Source organism: Poecilia reticulata, linkage group LG20 (genome assembly GCF_000633615.1).
Source record: "Poecilia reticulata strain Guanapo linkage group LG20, Guppy_female_1.0+MT, whole genome shotgun sequence".
Classification (NCBI taxonomy): domain Eukaryota; kingdom Metazoa; phylum Chordata; class Actinopteri; order Cyprinodontiformes; family Poeciliidae; genus Poecilia; species Poecilia reticulata.
In genome coordinates this window covers 16,184,629-16,210,759 of record NC_024350.1, presented here as the reverse complement: position 1 = coordinate 16,210,759, position 26,131 = coordinate 16,184,629, and the positions used below count along the sequence as shown (strand labels likewise).

At 39.4% G+C, this 26,131-nt stretch overlaps 1 protein-coding gene across 2 annotated transcripts in view; it reads right to left on the bottom strand.

Moving 5' to 3' along the window:
- dpp6a (dipeptidyl-peptidase 6a) overlaps window positions 1-26,131 on the bottom strand; it is a 301,390-nt gene that overhangs the window by 258,193 nt on the left and 17,066 nt on the right. Inside the window, exon 1 of one of the 2 annotated variants that reach the window (XM_008396394.2) lies at window positions 16,288-16,604. The exons of the other annotated variant lie outside the window; for it this stretch is intronic. Coding sequence (XP_008394616.1) covers window positions 16,288-16,338 — 51 coding nt within the window. The 5' untranslated portion in view covers window positions 16,339-16,604. Of the gene's footprint in view, window positions 1-16,287; window positions 16,605-26,131 lie in introns of those variants that run through there. 2 annotated transcript variants of the gene reach the window in all.

The window sequence follows — 26,131 nt, the reverse complement described above, 5'->3', positions numbered from 1 at the left end:
GAGGAAGAGGAGCAGGAGGAGGAAGAGCAGGAGGAGGAGGAGGAGGAAGAGCAGGAGGAGGAGGAGGAGGAAGAGCAGGAGGACAATGGCGAACCAGAAACACGAGGACAGTTCTGAGCCGAAGAGCAAAATATTTCTGGGAAAAAAAAAAACTCACATTTTCCAGAGAAACACTTGGAAATTTCTGAGTTTGAACAGATAAAAATTTGCTAGAAAAGATTAAAAAATTTCTAGAAAAAAAACGTGGGAATTTCTCCAATTAATCTGTCAAATGGAGAAATTTGGTAGAAAAAACCCCCAATTTTTTCAGAAAGACTTAAGAAATTTCTTCGTTTGAACAGTTAAACATTTGCTAGGAAAGAAATTCAGTTTTCTAGAAAAATACTTGGAAATTTTTCAATTTGAACAGACAGAAAATTTGCTTGAAAAACTATATTTTGTAGAGAAAGACTTGGAAATCCTGGAGTTTGAAAAGTTGGAATTCAGCTCGAAAGAAATCTGAAATTTTGAAATCCCAGAAAATGTCTAGAAAAAAAATAAAAAAAATCAGTCAAAATTTGGCCTGTTTAAAATTTTACGACTTTCAAAGTTGAACTCTTTGACCTTTGAAACTCAGAAATTTCCATGTTTTTTTCCCTTTAGAAATTTTCAGATCTATATATATATATATAAAAAAAAAATTGAGTTATTTCAAGAAAATTTTAAACTTTTTACTCTGAAATTTCCACATATTTTCTACAATATTTCTGAAAATAATATAAAATTTTCAGTGTTTTTTGCACCAACAATGACCCAAATAGAAACGTCCAAAATAAAAACGTACGTTATTTAGAATTAAAAATTATACGCTGGTTCTATTTTTTCTGTGTCGACTAAAATGTAAAATCTTTCAACTTCAATAAACTGAAAAAAATCAAATCCACTTTGATTTTACTGAAGTTAATTTGGGAGGAAGAAAAATATTCTGTGAAATTATGATCCACTTATTTCCTATTCAAGTAAAAACATATTTTCCTCCAGATTGAGGTTATTAAAAATCTAATCACCGATTCCATTTTATTAACCCCGACATTTTACCCAGAACAACCGATCAGAACGATGACGTCATCAATAACGGCCACCGAGCCGATGGGGTAAAATCTGAATGGAGATTCAGGTCAAACATCCAAATCCAGTTGATTATGAAAGATGCCAACATGAAAATTCATCCAGTTTTATTTCCTCTCTCTGTAAATTTCACTGTTTTTCTCTGAAACTTCCTGTTTGTGTTTCCCTCAAAGCGTCGCATCGAACCGCGTCGTCCAATCAGGAGCCTGTTTCTGCATCGGGAACATTTAAATCTATATGTGTGCGTACTTACTAAACAATGGTGGTGATATAATAAGACTGATTCCAGATAAACTGAGCGCTCCTCGCCTCCCGTCTGCCTGTGAAATGCGATTACGTTCAATGCCACGGGTCAGTAGTGGAAAGCAGCGCATCGTGTCGGACCCTGAATGAGGAAATCATGACCGACGCCGAGCGCAAAGACGACGACGTTCATCAGGCCAAACTGCAGGAACACATTTTGCTTTCATATAAAAAGTATATGCATACCTCAAGTTGAGATTTTTTTTGTAAATTGAGGGAAACGCAGTTTGTAATCAAAACGAGCTGTTTGAATTTACTGCCATAATTCGAGAGCCACATGTTCAGTTTGACAGCAGGATTTCGTTTCTTTCTTCTCAAAACTTTCTCCTCACGCTCAAAACTCGCCTCTGCTCAGATTAAATCTGCGCTCGCAAACCTCTCTGCTCGCGTTTGGAACAGAGAAGTCCCGTCGCCTGGCAACCTCTCAGCCAATAGAATGAAAGTGTTCCGCTGGGTGCGCTTGTTTCCGTCTAGTGCACATGTGTCAAACTCAAGGCCCGGGGGCCAAATCTGGCCCGCCGTAGCTTTTTATGTGGCCCTCCAGACTCCAGATTACATCAATAAGTCCCTCTAGTTTTTCACAAATACGCAAAATTCACACAAAATCAACAGATTCCCACATTTATTCTGATTTTACTGACATTTTTTTTTCAAAACTGGCAAAAAACATTAATTTAACCTCACTTGATGTCAAGTTATATATGTGACTGATGCAGTAATTAATAAAAAGTCACATTTAACATCATATATTAGCGCAAATATCGTAAACATTTCTGACAAATATTTCTATATTATCACTACAAAATCTATGATTTTGATTGCAAAAAAACACAAAAACAATCACAAAGTTCGGCTGATGAGTGTGAAATTTCACTTTAAGAAACACTTATTGGATGCTGAAACATCTATTAATTAATATTTTAACAGTTTAATGGTTTTTATCAATATATTCTAGAACAACCGGCCCTTTTGAGAACATTCAGATTTTCGATACGGCCCAAAATGAAAATGAGTTTGACACCACTGCCCTACATCCAGTGGGCGGCGCAGGTTGCTACAATCGATAGTACCCACACAGGCACATCCTCTAGAAGAAAACAAACGCACCCAGTGGAACACTTTCATTCTATTGGCTGAGAGGTTGCCAGGCGACGGGACTTTTCTGTTCCAAACGCGAGCAGAGAGGTTTGTGAGCACAGATTTGATCCGAGCAGAGGGAAGATTTGAGAGAGAGCAGAAGTTTTAAGTACAAGCTTTACACGTTTTGAAACAAAAGTTATGAAATCCTGCTTTCAAAATGAAACCGTGCTCGAATTATGGCACAACGATTCCCCCATATTAGTGCTGCTGACTATGCAGATAAAAAGAAATCACAAAGTGCGTATCAATCGAGGCAGATTTTAAAATAAAAACCACAAAAAGACCCAGAAATAACTTTTTATTATAATCCCTGGAGACGCGAGTCTGAGTTCAGCTGCATCTCTTTGCTGGATGTAATTAATGGTGGAACTAGCACTTTTTAAAATCAGCATTGAGGAATGACTGACCTGAACTAAACCCCAATATCTGGCTAAAAAGCTGCTTTAAGTCAGCTTTGTCTTATTTCTGGTGTAAAACTCAAAATACTTGGTAAGACTTTGAGTTTTTGCAGTGTTCTTAGTCAAGTTTCACCATTTTTGGATCGAAGTGAACTAAAAGGAAAAATAATTAAGATATAAGAAAACCGAACGCTACCTTGGGAAACCGCTCAATATTGGCTCAAGATTGTGTAAATGGAGGAAAACCAACCTAAAGTCACAGGAAAACACTTTATCCCCCATTACCAGCAGTCATGCGAGTACACTAGGATGATGGACAGCGCTAGGGATGCATTCACACTGCTTGTTTCGCACGTAGAAAAGCGTTTAACACTTGAAGTTCAGCGCTTGTGCAGTTTGAAATCAGACGCTGGACATTTTGCTCCAGATGCTGCTTTATGTTGCCGGTTCCGTTTGTACGATGGCGGATAAAATCGAGAAAGTGCCACCAAAATATCATGTAGTGAAAACTGAGGCTCAGACGTCTTCGCTGAACATTTTGTGTTCAGTTTCTACGTCTAGGTTGTCGTCGTTGGGCGCATGTTACACAAGACCTTCCTCCTGGCTCTGATTGGTCGTTTCTGGCCGATTGGTGTATTTCTGCAAATGGCAGTAGGACCACAAGCAGTTATTTGATACCTCAGAACACAGAATAGTTTAATTTAAATGTATTTATTGTTGTAAAAGTGACGCGATGCAGCTTTAAGCTTCCACACTTGGCATATTGTCTATGATTAAGTTATGGCATTTACGTTGTTTTTTGTGGCAGTCGCCACGGCGACCACCACAGTTTTATGTAAATCAAGCAGCAGAAACCTGACGGTTCCCTGTGAGGGACAATCCATCACGTTTACCTCACCTTTTGGTTTTTATGAAGGTTAATTGGTTGTGCGGCTGTGGAAAGGTGTGGAAAACCTGGAAACACTTTTATAAAGGAGCGAGTCATTTTATGCAACACCTCTGTTTTAACGGTTTAATCGCTTTGGATCAGTTTTTTTTAAGTGTATAATTATGTTCTCCCTAATTACAAAGATCCATCGTTTTATTAATCACCAAGTGACCATTCGTCTTCATTAAATAAAGTTTAAAAACAATACATTTTGTCTTATAAATTAAACTAAGCATCAGTTATACATAAACAAGTTTTGGGAAACAAATTACTAATCTGAAAAATTTAAATAAATGCACTAAAATCTAGAAATGTCAAAAAAAAACTAGAGGTGTGACACCTAAAACACAGAACAAAACGAGATTTCAATGATACTTTCAAGAAAACTTTAAGGATCAAATTGATGCAGCAAAATGGGCTTTATTCTGCGTTTTTATCGTTTGTGTCTCTGTTGCCATGGAAACCCAAAATGCCTGTCAGCACCAATGTTTACTTGCGGTTGGGGCATCTTTTCTTACGATTTAATCAGGCCAATAAACTACGCAAGCTAATTGTTAGTGAGGCTAAAAACTACTCAAGCTAACTGCTACCGAGGCTAAAAGTTACTAAAGCTAACTGTTGCAAATGATATCAGGCTAACTGCTGCTAAGGGTGAAACCTGCTCAAGCTAAAAGCAACTCAAGCTAACTGCTACTAAGGCTAAAAGCCACCCAAGCTAACTGTTACTAAGACTAAGTTAGTTAAGCTAAATGCTGCTAATCAAGCTTAAAGCAACTCAAGCTAACTGCGACTATGGCTAAAGATTACTCAAGCTCTACCTGCTGCTGGGGGTTAAACCTACTCAAGTTTACGTCTGCTCTGGCTAAAAGCTACCCTAACTACTACTAAAGCTAATGGTTTCCCCAGGCTAACGGCTACTGTTCTTGCTATTTGATTTAATGACTCCAGCTCACATTTACTCAGGCTAATTCCTCCTCAAGCTAAGAGCTACTGACTTTAACTGTCTAGCTGTTGCTGAACCTAGAAGCTTCTTAGCTAGCTGCTATGTAGACCCAATTTAGCAACAAACAAAGCTAACGGTGACTCGAGCTAAAATCTACTCAAGCTAGATGCTACTTAAACAAAAGCTTTATAGACTAATTTGTTCTCAAGCTAATCTGGATGCTCAAGGTGACAGTTACTCAATTTTCTGTCCATCATCCAGCTTGTCCGGAGTTTTCCTCTTGTTTTTAGCTAAAAACTTGATATATCGGGTATCTTCCCTTTATTTCTCTGTTTTTTAAACGTATACAATTCTGATTTTTTTAGTTCTGACAATGAGTGCTTCATATAGCAACCATCAAACTTGAGATCTGTTTAAAACGTTTAAGTGTTTGCTTGTATCCATTGTTGCTCCTTGTGTTGGTTCTTATTTAGCAGCTAATTGGATTTGTTGAGCGTGTTGGCGCGGTGGCCTGCCGTGTTTCTCCCATGCTTTCTGCATGCAAATGTCCTTGGGGAAAGTAGCTTTTAGCCTGGGTGTGTGTTATCTGTCATGCCCTCTCCTCGGCTCTTAGAAATCAATCCCCACTTACCCAGGCTTACGCACTCGGTGTCTCAGCAAAATAATGAGTCTACACAAGGTGAATGCATTATACAGCGCGCTTGATTTTTATTTTTATTTTTTTTTTGCAGTTTGAAACTAACAACCCGGGCTTGTTAAGGTTTGTCAGCATTGATGTTCGGCTTTAATTGGGGCTGTTTAGCCAAGCTGAGTAATTTTCCATCAGTTGAATTGGGATAGACCCAGTTTGCTCTGTCGACGCTTCAGGATTGTTTTTATTTTTCCTTTGTTGTAGCGAGGTCTGGTTACATTTAGGTAAGATGATGATTTTGGCGTTTGATAAACAGAAGAAGTTTATTTTGTGGAAACAAATGTTGATCAGAATTTGTTAATTTTATTTTTCCTGAAACTTAAAACGGATCTTTAATTTAATCTTGCTTTATTATTATAAGGAACAGTAATAATCATTGAGGTGACTTCTGTCGCAGCTGGACTCAGCATTTCATCAGTTAGCTCTTAGCTTGAGGAGGAATTAGCCTGAGTAAATGTGAGCTGGAGTCATTAAATCAAATAGCAAGAACAGTAGCCGTTAGCCTGGGGAAACCATTAGCTTTAGTAGTAGTTAGAGTAGCTTTTAGCCAGAGCAAAAGTAAACTTGAGTAGGTTTTACCCCCAGCAGCAGGTAGAGCTTGAGTAATCTTTAGCCATAGTCGCAGTTAGCTTGAGTTGCTTTAAGCTTGATTAGCAGCATTTAGCTTTACTAACTTAGTCTGAGTAACAGTTAGCTTGGGTGGCTTTTAGCCTTAGTAGCAGTTAGCTTGAGTTGCTTTTAGCTTGAGTAGATTTCACCCTTAGCAGCAGTTAGCCTGATTAGGGTTTATCATTTGCAGCAGTTAGCTTTCGTAACTTTTAGCCTTGCTACCAAGTTAGCTTGAGTGACTTTTCGTTTTAGTAGCAGTTAGCCTAAAGAGTTTTTACCTTGTAGCCTAGTTGATACCTCCTAAAGGTTTATGACAACTTTGAGGCTAATAGCTCATTTAAAATCAAGCTGTTGTTGCTAAAATCGTACATTAAGTGTATCAAACAGTGTTGCTAACTAAGAATGCTAATTAAAATAAAATAATTTCTGTCGACTACACTCATTGGTCACGTTTAGGAGTTTATTTGAGGTTGAGTGATTCGTCGTTCAAGAACCTTAAAAATATTTAGCTGAAAATTGTCATGTACAGGACAAAAAAAACAGCAAAAAATCTTTCAAATTTAATTTCCCTTTTGGGATATATCAAGTATTTTTGAATTGAATTAAACATTTCAACCAATTTATTCTCAGAACAATACAGGGTTTGTTTTACCAAACACATTCTGTCACAGAAAAAAACAACTTTCCAGATCTTTCTTGTTCAAAGATGCCTGACAGCGAAGTGGAGCAGAACCAATATGAACAAAAAGGTTGTTTTCCACTGAAACTGAAAACAGCCTTCAGCGTAACCCTGAAATCACTGGTATTGATCAATACCTCCATCAAGCCCTGATTGCAGCCATTTTGAGCGTCTTCAACCCTTCACCCCAATGTCCAGCCCGAACAAAATGACTGCTGAATAATAGAAAGCAAAAAAAACACCAACATCAGAAGAGCAAATGAATTTAGAGCGCTAACCACCGTGTCATGAGTTGTCAGTAAAAGATAACTGCAGCCATCTGCCAGAGCTGCTGCCCGATTGCTCGGCAAACAAAACGCAGCCAAAGAAGAAAAAACAAAACACAAAAAAAGCTCAGCATGATGGATTCCAGCTTGGGTAATGAAATGCTGCTGTTGTGACCAGTGAAAAACTGGGGCCTGCATAAAGGTCACTATAAATCAAGTCCCTTGGTCTCCAGCAGTTCTGATTGGGCAAAGAGCTAATCCCACTCAAGTGCGTAAATGTCCCAGACGGTCATATTTTCACCGCATCAACGATTATTTCGAAAAATAATGGTGTTTATTTTACACCAACTTGACAGCAACTTATGGTGAGCTACTGTTTTTCTTTATCCCGTCCATTAAAGGAGCATTAAGGCCAGTATGTTCCAGCACAACGCTGGTTTTTCAAAAACGCTTCTGCAGGACAAATCCACCCAGGATTTATCAAGTTAACGCCATTTCTTTCTTTATTTTCTTTCAAAACGTCCTCCACCGTCTTCATATGCCGACAACGTCGAGGTTCAAATCTTTTTCTAACAGCTGGAGAGTGAACATAAACCAGTAGCCGAGTCCCATCGCGACCGTTTAGGCTATCACCAAACAAATACCGCTTTGCTACCAAGACAGAATAGGAAAGTAAACAGGAATGAACTGCAGCTGGATGGATGGATGGAGCTAGAGCTAGGAAGGAAGAGATGGAGAGATGGAGCTAGAGATTTAGAGCTAGGAAAGGAAAGAAGGACTGGTGGAAGGATTTATGGAGAGCCGACAATGGAGGGAAGGAGAGATGGAAGGAGAGCTAGGAAATGATGTAAGACTGGCTAGATCTAGAGCTATCTATCCATCTAAATATTTAGCTAGCTAGGTAGCTAAAAAGGACAAAAATATGGAAGAACAGATGGAAGGATTAGCTAGCTTCCTAGCTAGCTAGCAAAAATAGCTAGGTAGCTAACTAATCGTAGCTACAGATGGAAGCTAATTCTTCCATCTGCAGCTAGCTAGGTAGCTAGTTAGCTTCTGATAAACTTTAACAGTTTAACAGAATCAAATGATGGCAACAAGCAACATTTAGATTGTTTTACACGATAAAAATAATTTCAAATTAAATGACATATGAACAGATTTAGCGATTTTTTAAGTTAAACTTAAAAATACTTTACACATTCAGAAAATACGGAGAAGTGGATAAAAATGTGAAATAAGAAGATTTTCAGTTACACTTAGCCTCCTTTTCCAGTACAAATGTTTACTTGTAGAATAAACATCCATCCCCAGCTAGTTAGCTAGTTAGCTAGTTAGCTAGGGATGGACTGACGCAGAGCGTATCTGTAAAACTTAAAACCAGGTACTTTCTGTGTGTAAATCTGCCGCGTTTGCTTAATAAAATCCATTGCTATGTATGTATGCAAATATTCCACTTTGTGGAGTCGGCTAAGCGCTCGGCGACCTCTAGGTGACCCCAGAGGGTTGGTGCTGGGAAAGAAACAAAGGAAAGAAGAAGAAGAGGTCTCCTGAACCCCAGTTAGCCAACCCTGGGGATTTCTCTGCCTGAAGCTTCGTCTTTGGCTGCATTAAAGTTTCTGCTTTGTACTTTTCAGTCTCCAGTGTACAGGGGGATGGTTTCTCCTCCAGCTAATTGCACAGTAAGTGTGTGGACGTTTTCTCATCGTCTCTGCTCTGAAATGGCGTGTGTGCGACGATGTTTCAGGATTACTGGAGATAACATTTTAAAATTCTGCCAAAAAACTTTGAAAAATTCTAGAAAAAAAAGTACATTTCTGAATTCCAAAAGTTAAACATTTGCGAGAAAATTTTTTATTGTGAAATAAATCCCTAAAAAACAATGCAACCGTCTTGAAGTTGAAAATTTGTGGGGGAAATAAACTCAAATTCTGAGACTAATCTTAGAAATTTTCACAAAAAAAAATAAAATTTGGGGAAAATAATTGAAATTTTTGTGTGAAACGGAGAAGCTAGCTTCTATTTATTGCAACTGAAACATTTGATTTTAAGCTCTAGAAAAATTTGGACATTTTTGAGTTTCGAAATTAGAAAATTTTACACTTTTACAGTTTTTTCTAGAAAATTTCTGAGATTAATCTAAAAAATAAAAAATGTAATTGTTTTTTCAACATTTGAGATTAATCTCAATTTTTCAGTTTTTTGTTTTTTATTAGAAATGTACTATTTTTATCTACGATGGCTCTAATTATTGTATTACACCCAAAAATTCTTGCAGCAAGAAGGTTCTGGGTTCGATTCCCGGCCTGGGGTCTTTCTGCATGGAGTCTCCATGTTCTCCCTGTGCATGGTGGGTTTTCTCCAGGTACTCCGGTTTCCTCCCACAGTCCAAAAACATGACTGTCAGGTTAATTTGCCTCTCCAAATTGCCTCTAGGTGTGAGAGTGTGTGTGCATGGTTGTGTGTCTCTGTGTTGCCCTGCGACAGACTGGCGACCTGTGCAGGTGACCCCACCTCTCGCCCGGAACGTTAGCTGGAGATAGGCACCAGCACCTCCTGACCCCACTGAGGGAAAAAGGGTGCAAGAAAATGGATGGATGGACACCCAAAAATATCTTTCAAAATTTGAAACTTTTTGACTTGAAACTCAGAAATTTCCACGTTTTTTCTAGAAAACATCAGAGAAATCTCACAATTTGAGTTTTTTCTAGCAAATCTGACTTTATAAAGTCAGAAAATTCCCTTTTCTAAAAGAACATCTGAGATTAATCTAAACATTTCTGATCACTTTTAGCAGAAATTCCCTCATTTTCTTCCATCTCTAACGGCCTTAATAATCATTGGATGTCTTTAACATTTCGCCCTGATTTTCGGTGTGAATCATCCAAACGGTTGCGCTGCCCACTCCCTGCTCTCCCCTCCCAGATGTTGGGTATCAGATGTCTGCAGAGCCACGGCGCAGCAGGCCTCGCGCTGCGATCGATGCATGCGGAGGCGGCCAAACTGCGCTCCGGTTTCAATTCCTCTTTGTGCGATTTGAGCACAGAAACAAGCGAAGTGAGCCGTCGACTCGACTCCCACCGGCCGGCCTGTGGAGCAGCGGTTCTCCATCACAACGCGGCCGTCAGCCTGGAGGCTGCAGTTCGGCCCAGACAGACGTTTGAGGTCCAGAACTGCAGCAAATTAGGCTGATCTTCAGTAAAGGTGGCAGATTATTATTGTTCTTCAAATGTCACCTGTTCTGTTGTTTTTTAAAAATATTTACATTTTTAATCCCTTTTTTAAGGTTTGAGTGTGAAAGTTTGAGCTTCTGCTGGATTTAAGTGATTCTGATGTGAATAAATAGTCTGGAAGTGAAGCGAAATGCTAAAACGGAGTAAATAAAATATAAAATTACAGTCGTAAAGTTATAATATCGCAAGAATAAACTTGAAATGTGAGAATAAACCCAAAATATATAAAAGTAAAGTTGTAAAATTTAAAGAATGAAGCCGCGAGAATAAACTCAAAGTGTGAGAATAAAATCATAATATATGAAAATAAAGTCAGAAGATTTATAAGATGAACTCAGCATAACTAAAATAAAGTCATAATATAACGAGGAGACATTTTATTACTACAGCAAACTCAAAATACGAGGATAAACTTATAAAGTGACGATAATGTGTGAAGCTCGGTAGTGACGGGGTGATGATGTGGGCCTCCCTCCGAACCGTCCGTTTAACTCATGCAAACATCTGAACATTAACTTGACGGCACTGGAGAGGAGATCCTTCCCCCAAATATCAACCAAACTAAAAGGCCTGATCCTGACTGATACCTTGGGATTGTTAGAGCAAAACAAAGATTGGGTCAAGATTCATCCACAACGACGTGAGAGAGACCAGCAGAGTGAAACAGAAACATTTACCCAAGTAACTTTTTGGTATTTTTACTTTTACTGGAGTGATTTTATTATTAGTTTAGTCAAATTTCGGGATTCTGAATGAAAACCATGTTAGTTTTGACCCAAATCCCCCACAGAGAGACGTGGAGTTTGTTTTTTTTAGCTTTTATACTGAAAGGATCGAGTTTGGAAATGTCCGATTTTGTCATTTATCTTAATTATCGTCTTTTTGGTTCTCAAAATACCAAAAATTTCCACATATCTCAATATTTTGATGATGCAATCTTTAAATACTTTCGCCACTTTTTGCCCGAGTAAAAACGTGCTGCTCTGTGAACCTGCGCTCCGGCAGAAAGAAAACATTTCCTGGCCGTTTATTTACTAGAACCTGCAGTGAGACAATAATTACCTTCTTCAGAAACCGAACGTTTGCGAGGTGAGGCGAGAAAACGCGGCGCCCCTGAAGGCCCCGCCGCTGCACACCGACCTCATCGGAAGATCGAACATGTGTAGCAGTGTGTTGGCGGCTGCGGTTTCCCATGGCAACGTTTACCCCGTCGGTACCACTTAGGCATCAGCGCCAAGACTCAATTATCTGCAATTTCCTGCGCAGGCAAACACCTCGAGGTGTTTTGCCACCCATTTTCACAAACTGCCACCTCGGCTGGCGAACAGCGGGCAGCAGCCACAGCGCCGCGCAGCGCCGCGCAACGCCGCGCCGCCGATCCAGCTCGGTTCCGTCCCCAGAGAACGGGACTCAAACCGGAGCTGCAGAGCTTCATCGTGCAGGTCGGCGATAAATCACACCTGCAGGAGCAAAGCTACAGCGGCGAGCACAAAACAGAGCAAAATCCAAGGGTTTTATGCGAGTCATGGACTTTGACTGGGCCATTTTAGTGCTTATTAATGTAAACTATTGTCCTGTTCACAGCAAAAAGCCCAGTGTTGATTTAACTCTGAAGAGTGTGGACTATATAAACACTGAAACGGTGTTAATATCAACTCTGTGGGAGTTAACATCATAATTCCCAGTGTTGATTCGATATTAACACCGTTTCAGTGTTAATATAGTCCACACTCTTCAGAGTTAAATCAACACTGGTGACGTCAGCTTCATTACAAATTTTAATTTTCCATATCGTTTGAGATGATGGCTTCCTCTAAACACTGCAAAAACACAAAATACAACCAACTATTTTCATCTAGTTTTTAGAGCAAATATTTTATTACACTTGGAATTAAACAAACCAACTTTAAAGTTACTTTTTAGCAAAACAACAAGGCTTATTTTAAGCAAATAATTTCTTATTTATTAAAAAGTACTTGCCCCATTGACAGATAAATTAACTTGTGACATTTTTCAGTTAATCTGCCAATAAAACAAGCACTTTGTCATCACTATTAAGGAATTATTTACTTAAAATTAGCCTCTTTATCTCACTAAAAACGTTACTTTTAAGTTGGTTTTATTTCAAGTGTAACAAGATATTTGCACTACAAAGTTACTTGGTAAGATTTTGTTCCAACTTTTTATTGAAAAATGGATTTGGAAACATTTTCTTTTGCTTGATTTTCATATTTTACTACTTTTTACTTTTACTTTTACTATGTTGAAGTTCTCGTATTTGAGTACAAACAGGAATGCTGCAGCAGCAGAATTAGAGCAAAGTTTGTTTATTTCACAGAGATGTTTGCACTAGAAATTAGACAGAAATACTTGGTAAGATTTCGTGTTTTTGCAGTGAAAACATTTCAGGAGAGTTTTGCAAAATAATGAAAAAAAGAAAAACTGAGAATTTCCTCCGATTTTATAAAAAAAAAATAATTTCAGCCGCTGCATTTCCACTACAAATGTGCGCAGAACTTTGTTGATATTCCACTAATATCGAAAAACAACATTTTTCTATGTCAAGTTCCCGTGAAAGAAGAATAAAATAAGTTTGTTTTTCGGTTGTGATGCAGCTGAAAAATCTCCTCATCTCGTTTCCATGAAGAGAATTTATTCCCGTAATTCCAGTTTGCACGATTTCATGGTGAGTGGAAACAAACCAAATCCAGACAGTGGGACAGTTGGACACCAGCTTCTTCTGCTCCGACACAGCGTGACGTTACATTTACGACATCCAGCGAGTCGCACATCAAAACGAACAAACCGTATTTTCTCATTTGTGCGTTTAAATCTCCAAAGCCGAGATGCTAACGTGCCGCTATGACTCTCCTCAAAACAGATTCAGCAACAAGCATTTCACAAACACGTCAAGTCAAAGGACACGGTCAACACTGGAAACATCACGTTTAGTCAAGAATCTGCGTCTTCTGCATGTTACGAAACGTTAAACTTCACGAAACAACCAACCAACCAACCAATCAACCATCCATTTTCTTTCACCCTTGTCCCTCAGTGGGGTCACGAGGTGCTGGTGCCTCTCCAGCTAACGTTCTGGGCGAGAGGCGGGGTCACCTGGACAGGTCACCAGTCTGTCACAGGGCAACACAGAGACACACAGGACACACAACCATGCACACATTCACACATAGGAGCAATTTGTAGAGGCCAATTAACCTGACAGTCATGTTTTTGGACTGTGGGAGGAAACCGGAGTACCTGGAGAAAACCCACCATGCACAGGGAGAACATGGAGACTCCATGCAGAAAGACCGGGGCCGGGAATCAAACCCAGAACCTTCTTGCTGCAAGGCAACAGCTCTACCAACTGCGCCACTGTGCAGCCCGTGAAACAACAAATCCTTTTCCTCATCAAAGCACGTCTTACAAATACTGCAACCAGAATCTGAATATTCACAGAAACTCTGAATCTTTGGGTCGACTTTGCTTTGAATAAAGACTTAAAATGTCAGCAGCGTTTCCCTCAGTGCATTTTAAGCCTGGCGGGCCACCAGGCTTAGCATTGGTCATTTATTTTTTTAGGAATTTATAGTTGGAGTTTAGGTATTAATATTCCAGTCTTCCAGTAACACACATCTCCTGTCAACTATAAACATTTTTAACCCAAAAACACCTGGATCTGCTGCGTGACGCACCAGGCTTAGACAGTTTTCTGGGGGAAACCCGGATCAGAAACTTTTCTTTCAACAAGAACATTTTATCCTTTTTCATCCAACATGGTCACCTAGAATAAGTTATGAATTAAAATCAGCGCATCACAAACGTATTCACTCCACTCGTGTTGTTCATACTGTGAAACCAAATCATAGATCGCTGAAAAGAGACGCCCGACTTAAATCTTCTCCAAACACAATTCTGAAAAGTGTGGCATGCAAAGTTGCACCTTTTCCAGCTTTGCACGGCTAGAAACTGAAATATTTAACTGTTATTTGCAAGAAGCTGCTGTTCAGAAAGCGGCAGACATTTTTACTTCGGCATCACTGAGACTCTTCGGGATGAGCTGCAGAAGAATCCGGCTCCCTCATGAGCTCGATGAAAAATTAATGCCCATCTAGAGGATAAAAAATGTTTTGACATTGCAGAAGCCAATCGAAAATATGCCGCCGCAACTGCGGTCGTTAAATGCTTTCTTGTGACGGACTGGTCGCGTATAAAGCCCTCGCATCCCCACGATGGCTTGTAGCCTGATAAACCTTTTACTTTCTGACAAAATACATTTTGGTAAACGTCCAGCGTTTCTCTCCCGGAGTCGACAAACGACTCAAAGATTGGAGAAAGCCAGAACGGCCGAGCAGACGCCAAACGTCCGTTCTGTTTTAATAACTTTCTGGCTCCGAGCAGAAGAAGGTTGCATAAGTAACACAGATCGCTTCAACCTGATATCCCACTCTGCAAAGCCAGCTAGAAATTCAGAAGCTCCTCACACCAAAACATTTACGTTTTTTTATTTCTGGAACAAAAAAAAAAAAAGATAGAAACCCACATTTCTGCAGAAAATAAGGCCACAGGGTGCAGGAGACAAGCTTCAGTGAAGGAAAAAGCCTGACTCCACACAGCTGTGCCCCACATCTTCAGAAAAAATTGCCCAAAGTGTTTGCAGAGTGAAGCCTATTCAGCCAGAAATAAAGCAATCGTAGGGGCGAATCAAGGAGTAAACATCAAACTTCAAAGTGTGGAGCGAAAGAAAAAAAATGGTCTGATGAGAATTTTAATGCAGCAAAACAGCTTCTATTAAAACCAGCAGAAAAATTATCTCAAGAACTGGACACCAAACGTGCTTATTGAGGGATCTGGTGAACAATCCTCCAAACTTCCAATCAATAGTTTTCAACCTTATTGACTCGGTTTGATTGGGGACCAAAAGTTGCGACATTTGTTGCATTTTCAGCTGCGATTCGCTTTCGCACTGCTCCGAGTCAAACAAGCCAAACTTCAGGAAAACCTGTTCCCCTCCTCGCCTGTGGGGGCGCTGCAGCAACAGCAACTGAAGAAAACGACTGAGCATAAATGTAAACAAAAACGGAGTAGTGTCAGGTTTTTTCTTTCGTCTTTGGTAAAAGACAACGAGTGATTTCTCCTGCTGACGCTAGACTCATGTTTGATCTGGTGGCATTTACCCAGAATGCACTGCGCTGTAGTCCACTTCCTGCTTTGGTAGGAACAGCATCAAACAAACGAACCAAAACCTGTTTTTAGGCGGAACAGTTTGGTTTTTTTTGACCCAGTGATTAACCAAACTAAACAAGGATTATTTTAGATATTAATAGAAAAATCTGCAGTGCAAACAACCAAACGTGGTGGTGGCAATATCATGCTGTGTAGCTCTTTAATTGCCAGAAAACCCAAATAATGAAGATAATCTCCAAATCCTTCAATACAGCAAAACCTGTGATCCAAACACAATCCCAATGAAATGCTAGATATTCAGAAAAGAAGCTGAGAAAACCAAATAATGCCTGCTGCCTCTGCAGATCGCCCTGAAATCCAACATGTACCAGGAAAGGTCAGAGTTGGAGAATAAAAACTAAAATGAAACTGAAAAAAACGTCCAGGAGGCGTTATGACCCTTAATATCAGAGGCACCCCACACAGCCAGTGTCTATATTAATGTCTGCAGCTGTAATATCTCCCTGCACCCCTCAGCTGATGCAGTAAAATATTAACGGGACCCTGTGGGGCTAAAGGTCAGAGCGTCATCCTGAACTTCCCCATAAACAAAGCAGGATAAACTTTTCATCATATCCACACTGGCTCCACCTGGACTTTAGAAGGGCGTGAAGAAAAATAAAGGAATTTAAAATAAAAGAAGAAGAAATGGTGGAAACTCACGTATCCAAATGTGCGTCAAAACGCACAGACACCAGAATCAGCACGTTTACCGAGGAACAAAAGCGCTTATTTAGCGTCAAACGGGAAAAAGGGAAGCGCTTTACCAGGACGTTGCCCTGCATCTTCGCGGTCTCGATCAGGTTCTTCTCCTTCATGTTGCGGCTCCAGACGGGTTGGACTCACGGACCTCTCAGAAAACAGCGTCTGCGTGTACAAGCTCTCCGTCCCGCTACGCTCCCAGACGGAGCCGCTCAGATTGTGAGCATCTTCATGACGGGGTGGGATTACAATCTGACGGCGCGATTAGATTACTGACAACAACACCGAGATGTCCGCACGCGCGACCAGGAAGGCACGAGACAATGACGAGAGGCTTTTATTCAGGATCCTGAAGGAAAAACCTCAGAATGCGTCCATCAGCTGATAACCTCCGGATGATCTGACACACCTACAAACCTCCTGCGCGTCAGGATGCGAGGAAAACGAGGAATTATCACCGATTCCACCGGGAAAACGAGTCAAAGTTTCACTCCACTCGCCACAAATTAAGTCTATTGCACTACAAAGCATTGCGAGAATATAAAAATAGAGAAATCAAATTAGAATTTTTCTTACACTGTCCGAAAAAAACGGGGGGGATTATTAGTAAAAAAAAGTCCTTTTATTTTTCTCCAATCAGTAAATTTTTCACTGCGTTTTCCAGTCATTTTAACAATTTTTTTTTAAAAGCAAGCACTTTAAAGGGATTTTTAAAGTCTTATGTGAAGTTTGTGCCACATTTGTAATGAAAATGCGTTAATTTGAGCACCAGTGTGACAACAGGTCCCAGAAAACAAAAACATTTTCTCCAATAATCCAACAACAGGAGCCGTCAAAAGGAAATTTCACATCATATCTGAGAAAAATAATATGTAATGTTACCCAGTGGTTCACATTTACACCAGTTTTATTTATTATCTACATCAGTGGTCCCCAAACTACGGACCGCGGGCCGTATCCGGCCCGCCGCCACATTTGGTCCGACCTCCTGAACAATACCAGAGAGCGTTCAGATTTTTTTTATATATATTGTATTTTCCGGTTTATATGTGGATTTTTCTTCAACCACCAGGGGGCTCTGTAGCAGGAAGTGTGTCCTGTAAACTGTGGGTGTTTTGTTTTGCATGGCGCATTGCTGCCATCTGTTGGACTTTTAGGGAACTGCTTGACTTTCATGTTATTTAATCAGTGCTGTTGTTTGCTAGCGGTAGAGCAGATGAACACACGTGTTTGTTATGAACGCCGCATTCCAGGTTTCAATTTCCGAAGCCTGTAAGTAGCAGCTTATACTTCAAAACGAGCCTTTATGTTAACATATGAGGAATTTATATGTTAAAGTTACTTTGCTGCAAACCGGCAGCGCAGGTGATAAACGTGTTACACTTTTTCTGTTACAAACTGACTCCGGCCCCCGACCAGAGAAGGGAAAAGTTATGTGGCCCTCACAGGAAAAAGTTTGGGGACCCCTGATCTACATGATGTCTAAAGCTTGGATTAGAATAAATGGGATTAGTTGCCATAACGACACATTTTGTACACATTTCAGTGACACCAGGCGACTATGAAACCGTCCAAAAGAGGTTTAAAAACAGTTCAATGTGGATTTGCCAAGGTTTCCTACAGCTGAGCAGAAACAAAGTTATCTTTGGCTGTAAAGAGGAATTTAGATTTGCTTCAGTTTATGCAGCTAAAAACCCGACCTGACCCTCAGAGACGCATAAAGACGGTTACAAAGACAGCCTTCTGCCGCCTGCAGAACATTTCAAGGGTTAAAGAACAGCAATATCTAGAGGAACTCATCTATGCGTTTATTTTTAGTTGCATCGTCTTCACAGGTTTGCTTAAAAGAAATAAAAATATACATCAATCCTCCAGCTGCAGCAGATCGAAAACGCTGCTGCTGCTGCTGGCGATCTGACTAAAACCAGGAAGATGGAGCACATCAATAAAATCCTTTATCGTTTTAGCAGATAATTAACATTTCTGTTAATAATAATCCAGAGAATCTTAAATTTTGAGTTTCATTAAGTTTCCTATAAGCCACAATGATCGAAATGTAAAATATATTTATAGTATTTATAACATCTAAGTCTCTCTTTGAAGTGAATAACTAAAAATGTATATTCTAATTTATAAATATTCATAATACATAATTAGGAAGATGAGAAAGAAGCTGATGAATTAATAATAGATGTAGAATAAAGCAGTGAAGCCAAATCAGCTTCACATGAAATCGCACTTTAAAAAGTTTTAAAACTAAAATTATCCCCAGCAGATCAGGAAGCTTTAGAAAATTAATTTATTAGAAATTTACATTACAAATAATTCAACAGGAGCGTCGACACAAAGAGCAAAGCAGAAGACAAACAGAAAAAAGCATCAGTGGGTGGAAACATGTGATTTATTTTATGTTTCCATGTTTTTGTGAGCTTTGCCGTCTTCCTGTGAAAGAGCCGATTCTCTTCAGTTTCAATCCGAAGCTCAGCAGGAAGCAGGAGCTCCTGGAGTTCAAGTTCACAAAAACCCAAATAACAATGTTTAAAGCTTCGTCTGGCGCCGACGGCAGAACTACAGGAAGAGTTCAGGAAGCAGGAGAGGCTCCACGAAAGCTGCCACTTAAATCATCCGTTTTATTTATATGTTTTAATAACTAGTTTTGGAAAATTAAAGTTTAAAGTTCGATTTTCTTTCTTTGTGAGACGACGGCGTAATCTAAAACCACCACCAGAGATTTTCTGAGAAATAAAAGCTGCAATTGTTCTTAAGATTTTTACTTATTCTCCACAGAATATGGATTTTTTTTTATTATTACTTCAACACCAGGAGAACAAATGTGTTTATTTCCTAATATTATTATTTTTTAAGGATGAAAATGACAATAATTCATATAAGTAACAAAAAATAAAATTAGTCAAAAGAAAATATTTGGAAATTTACTAGTTACTACCCAACTGTGTGTGTTGGTACTTCAACACTGCAAAACTAAATTCACGTGCAAATATCAAAAATTGAGACAAAACCAACTCACCAGCAGGAACTAGTTACTTTTACTCAGTTATTTTATTACATTTAGGACTATTTTTAAAGTAATTTTTACTTTAACCAGTAATTTTATTAATATGTCTTTAAATAAAACTAACCTTTCAGCAAGACAGAGGCTGGTTTTAAGTAAATAATTCCTTAATATTGACAGATAAATTTTAAGTTAAATAATCTGATAATAGAGACGATACTTTTTCGTGAATATTAAGGAATTATTTACTTAAAATAAGCTCCTATATTGTTCTAAAAATATACTTGTTTTTGTAAGTTAGCTAAGATTTTGTGTTTTTATAGTGATGGAAAAAACAAAGAACTAAAATTTAATGTTTTGCTTCAATGTCCTCAAAAGTTTACCTTTAAAAAGGTAAACTGAGTAAATCTTAAGATTTTCATTTCTTACCTTTAAATGCTAAATTTAACTGATTAGATACGTGTTGTTACTTTTAAACGTGTTTCAAGGCATTTCATACGGGAGAGGATTAGGGCCACTGGGAAAAAATAAATAAAACAGTTCTGACGACTTTAATCTCAGAATTCTGACTTTAATCTAATTCTGACTTATTTCTAACTTTTTTTCTCAGAATTCTGATTTTTTTCTAACTTTTTTTCTCAAAATTCTGAGAAAAAAGTCAGAATTCTGACTTTAATCTCAGAATTCTGATGTTTTTCTCAGAATTCTGACTTTGATCTCAGAATTCTGATGTTTTTCTCAGAATTCTGACTTTGATCTCAGAATTCTGATGTTTTTCTCAGAATTCTGACTTTAATCTCAGAATTCTGATGTTTTTCTCAGAATTCTGATTTTAATCTCAGAATTCTGACTTTAATCTCAGAATTCTGATGTTTTTCTCAGAATTCTGACTTTAATCTCAGAATTCTGACTTTAATCTCAGAATTCTGATGTTTTTCTCAGAATTCTGACTTTAATCTCAGAATTCTGACTATTTTTCTCAAAATTCAGATTTTTTTTTTCTCAGAATTCTGAGATTAAAGTCAGAACCGTTTTTTTTTGTTTGTTTTTTTTTCCAGTGGCCCCAATCCTCTTCCGTACATTTCATGCTTCACACATGTGATTTCTACTCCATTTGCAGTGGCTGCTTTAGTATCAAGACCAATATTCCTCTGAAATCTTCTGAATTTATGCGTTTACTGGACTGAATCAAAGAAAAAAATGAAAAAGAAGAAGAAGAGCGGCACAGATGATGCAGCCGAGGGAGCAGAGCGAGAAAGAGAGAGAGAGAGAGGCCTAAACTTCCCGCCAGCTGGGAGGTGCAAACAGCACGCCTCACGTAAATCTCATTTAAGAGAGCCTGGTATTAATTACAGAGGATATGGCTGTCAAAACAACCTAATGGGGGGAAATCAGGCTCCCTTGACACCAGCTGGACTGCTGACAGAAAGAAGAGCAGGTAGGTGGCGGCTTCATTACTGAGTCTGCATTTCTTACCGATTCCCTCAGAGGAACCGTCACAACTTCTGCTTTCTAAAAACAACCCACAGTTACAGCACGATTATTAGCAGGGGAAGATTTTAATTTTTCAGGAATGTTTTCCAAGCTGGATGAGCTTGAACACCCAGCAGGTGATGTGCATCGGGGTAACGAGGGATTCGTTTGTGATGCTTCACGAGGAAAATATCCAACATGAAGGCGTGCATAATAAATATGGGACGAAAAAATTTTAAAATAAGAGTCAAAAATGACCAAAACTCACTCAGTTTTAAAACTGAGTTTGAAAATAACTAGTTACATTTACTCCATTTTTTAAAAAAAGTACTTTTAGGAGAATTTTTACTACCTTGTACTTCTACTTTTACTTGTGTAATTTTATTATGAAGTATTTCTGCTCTTACTTGAGTAAAATGTCTGGATTTTCTACTCACTGAATGAAAAAACATGTTTTAACCTAAAATTCACCAGACACGGAAACTACAGTTTCTGTTCCATAAGTTTTTTATTGACAGAAACCGATTTGGAAAAATTGATCTTCTGCCTGATTTTGTTACTTTTATGAATTTTCATTGTTAAAATACCAATTATCTGAAACGTATCACGATAAATGATGAACGATACGATACAGTAAGTAGAGAGGGTCCATATTACCGATACAGGAAGCTAACAGACTCGTATCAGATATTTAAAGGTGGAACAATAATTTGTCCTTTTGCATTGATAGCACTTTTAGAGTCTCTCTGTCTCCCGTGTCCTTTCCAGACAAATCAAAGGAAGTTGAAGTATCTCTGCAGAAACGGACAATAGCTCCCTGATGTAAAGACTCTCAGGAAAGTGGCTGGTCAGGGATGGCTGGCTGGAAAAGCTGCACAAAATGGCAGCTGGCTGCTGGGAAGCAGACAGCTGCCAGAGCTGCATGGGAGCTCCGCTGGAGAGAAGAAACATGTTCAAGTGGTGACAACTACAGCGAGAGTCGCCGACAGGAAACCACGGCACAGAACCCAAAAATGGGAGCTACTTCAACATATTTTTACTCAAGTAAAGGTAAAAAGTAGCTATCAAGAGTGAAAAGGTATTTGGTAAAAAGTCTCCTCGCGTACTGAGTTAACTGATCAAATTATCAATAGGAGAGAATATGCTTTATTGATCCCCCAGGGGAAATTGGTTATTCATGACAAGCTAAGGTGCTAAATACCAATAATATAACCATAAGAGATCAAGTTTATAAAATATATATATACCCAAGAGTGATGTAAATAATTCAATATAACTGAATATAAATAAATACATAACCACTCAGGCAAATATTTTAATCTAAAAATAATCCATACATTTAAGTTGCTCATTGTAAAGTTCTAATGGCTGCAGGCAGAAACAATTTAATATTTAAAACTTACAAAATCACACGTTAATATAACATTAAGTGGAGAATTTGGTATTTTACGGAAGTAGTTTAAAAAAAAAAAACAGACCAAATAACACTTCAAAATCAGTTTATTTTAAGGAACGACACGTTAATCCTCCCAGCAGACTTCCTCCGGTCACATAAACAGTCCCGGCGTTGTTTTCTTTCCGACATCTTCAGCTTTTCTTTTGAGTGACCCAGTTTCAAGTCCGTCATTACTTTTAAATTACGGTAAGCTAGCTAAAGGCTAAGCTAGCTAAAGGCTAAGCTAGCTGCAGCGTCGCACTTTGAGCTGACGTCACGGCAGACAAACGGTCGCTTACATGCAGTACCCCGCGGACCGCTGGGGGGCGCCTGGGGCCCACAGTTTGAGAAAGCCCGGTCTGAGCAGCTGATATTGCCATCAGAGTGTCGTGTTTGTCTTTGACAGGCCAGGCGGCCCTTTAAACAAAAGTGATTAAAACTGGTCCAAATCCAGGATTGATTGGCCCTGATCCCCGGTGGAGTGAGTCCAGAGAACAAGCTTCATTTTGGTGACGAAGAGTCATCCGGCACTATAAACCCCTCTGAGAACTACAGCAGGAAAATCAATGGTTTCATTACCAATGTAATTACTTGATAACATGATATCCTCTGCACTGCTGGGGTTTTTTTTCCTTCCTGGTGCTTTAATGACAAACTGGTAGATACTGGATTTGTTTCAAAGGTGAATAAAATTACTGTCAGCTATATCACTCCTAAACTAAATTGAATCCAAGAAATTGAGACGGTTGCTAAATCCTCTCCTGATGCTGCTGATGTTTCATTTCATTTGGGCCAAGAAGGTGATAAGTAAAGGTCAGTTTAAGCTGAAAAATTGACTTCAGCTCAGTTTAAGATATAAAAAAAAAAACTGCTACCCAACAGCAGGACGAAACCATTTGAACGCAAACATAATTAAATGATTTGCATCTTTAAAAAATGTCTTAAATGAACAGTCTGCGCATCAAAACGGCCTTTTTAGTGACCTTCAGCGGCCTGGCCAGACCGTTACGATCTTTAATGAATTCAGGGTGATAAAAAATGGCGCTCTGATATGTAAAGCGCTCACTATTCCTGCCGCCTCCATGCAGGTGGCTTGCCAGAGGCATACCTGCCGCACAAAGAGTGAGAAATATAATGAACAGATGAGACGACGAGCACGATATAGGCCTTCAGTTTCCTTCCAGAAGAGCGGTTCTGCTATTTGCATTTAAAATTTAAACAGCAGTTTCCATCCTAGCAGCGCTGTAGCGACAGCTCCAGCTGTCAGGACAGTGTGGGAAAAGTAACTGCAGTTAATTTTCAAGCTAAAGAGGTTTTTGCTTCCCACTGCAACATGACAGAACCACTAAGCATGTCTGAATATTAATGGAACGGCTGCCTTGAACAGCAGGCTTTTGTCAGGACATTGGATCAGATTTAGGGCTGAAACGATTCCTCGAGTGATTCGAGTACCTCGATTATTAAAATTCCTCGAGTAAAATGTTCCTGCCTCGAAGCTTCGTTAATTTATGTTTTATCATTTAGCGCACCGTGTTTCAGCCGGAACATTATTTGCGTTGCGCGGAGCTCTGACTTCCGCCTCTGAGTTGTTGACGGAAGCTACGTGTTAGCGGCATAACGTCCAATCTTCAAGTTCGGCCCGCGGGGATTTTACTGATTGGTGATAATTCCGGGTTTTCATCGTTTTTGTGGGACCAATAAACATCCTTAAAATGACCGGCGCGATGCCGGGAGTTCGGCAGCCTTTCTGCTCCGGAGCTGCTGGTTGAACGGCGGGAAGAAGCTGAGGAGGATTTACACAGGTGAGCGGAGAGACTGAACACGGCGGGCGGCTGAGGGTTGTGATGCTTACAGGGTAAGAGCAGCTTTACGGACGAACCGCACAATAAACTTATATCATCCCGGACTGAACAAACGGGAGGCGGAACATGGCTGGTAGATGAGTTTCTGAACGGAGGAGCCGTAAATATCCCGTGTTGCTCCCCCGGTCTACAAAACAGTAACTAGTAGGGAAGCTCAAATGTGGAAAAAATAGACTGATGTTGATATCCGATAGTAACACTGGTGTTATGGAAGATTTACCAATATTTTATTTCATAATTGTTTTTATCCGATTACTCGATTAATCGTAAGAAAAATCTATAGATTACTCGATTACTAAAATAATCGTTTACAACAGCCCTAATCAGATTGATCACTTCAACCTGCGCAGCATGGTGGCGCTTCGATGAAGCCGTCTGAACGGACGACGGCAAGAGAACCGAGTGAAAACAGGCAGACGTGTCACAGCGATGCTCAACACAAGTCAGGTACAAAAAAAAATAAACTTCTCACCTCTGAGACTTGAACACAGTTCATTAACATATTTATGTTTTAATAAAAGCTGCAGTACGTGGCTTTTATGGATCTCTGCCTTTTCCCAGACTTTAAATGGCTGATATTTATTTTAGCAGTTCTTATCGCCATCCTCCAGACTGAGTGGATTTTGGGGCAACATTTTTATTAAAACTTTTCACTTTCAACACAGAAATCTCAGCTTCGTTATCGTTTGCATTTCCTTGCCGGTCTACTGTCAACAGAGTAAAAATGATGAGCCCTAGTTAGCCAGCAATGCTAACAACCATTAAAGATGACTGATGGCGCTGAGCACTTGGCAACGCGCCGCATGCGTGTAGCTCATTTATCCATCAAGAAGTTACAGCCGAGTGAACCTGACAACACTTTCCCTCTTCTTTACGATGATTTTCACGAGACGAAAGGCAGGAGAGTTAAAGTTTCACATCCTGATTAAAGTATCAGAACACACATTATCCTGCTGTAACATCATTTAATTGATATAATAAACTTACATTATTCATGTTTAAGAATAATAAAAGTAGTACCTGGTGCTGCCTTTAAATGTATTAGGGGGAAAAAAGGTTCTCAATGCACCTAAAAACGTCCCTCCGTGACTTTTGCTGCTTTGAAAATAACTCTATTCAGTGTGGGAAAAGGCCGTGTTTCATTACCAGTCAAGGCCCGTGCATGCCAGCTATCTGCCGCGTACGCCCATTTGAGAAGATTAACTGCAGGAATATGCTTTAGTGTGTGATAACAGGGAAGTCATATCACATCACCCAAGGTTGTTTCTTGGGCAACAGCATAGCCATCAATCAGGTGGGTTGTAATCTCGCAAGAAATCGTTGTCAGCATGCAAATTATTGTGACATTTTACACTGCCTGCAAGTGAACGCACGCAAGAGGGGGAAAAAGGGTAAATAGGACTGTAAAATGAGGCAGTATGTGTGCTTTCTAAGGAGCTAATATGTCAATGAGGCATTCGATTTAGCCCAGAGCGAAACATCAGGGCCATATTTCACCCATGAATCAGTCACATCAACATTTGACCCGCATGCAAGAGTCTGCAGTGGAAATCTGACACAACGTGCAACATACTGATGAAGGTTCTTGAAAGGGAGAAAACTGATCATGATGTCCAGAAATGTGCTTCTATTGGACAACACAGGCTGATTCTAGTCTATTCAGTAAAGCTGAACCAAAGCTTATACTCATAAATGACGTTAAACTGCTTCGTAACAGGCAACACCACTCTGTGGACCCCAACGCAGGCGGGTAGTAGAGAAAAAACATGGCTGCGCTGCCGCGGTACAACAACTCCGTTAGCTAAATGAAACCTGGAGGTATTATTAACTCAGTGCTTTACGCCACAGCAAGAGGGTAAAATAGCGCAGAAAACCGTTAAAGTACAACTTTAAACCACGATTTATTTCAGGATTAAACACCAAAAAATACTCAAACATTTCCCACACAACAGAACATTCAGTCTGTTTTACAGTACTGTGTTTTAGGCTCCATGTTAATTTTGCGATTATTAATAAGTGATCGCTGTGATAGATTACCTACCCCTGCTATTAGCTGCGGTGGTTGATTAGCTACTGCTGCTATTCTGCTATTAGCTAACCCAACAATGCAGTGTTTTATTAGCTAC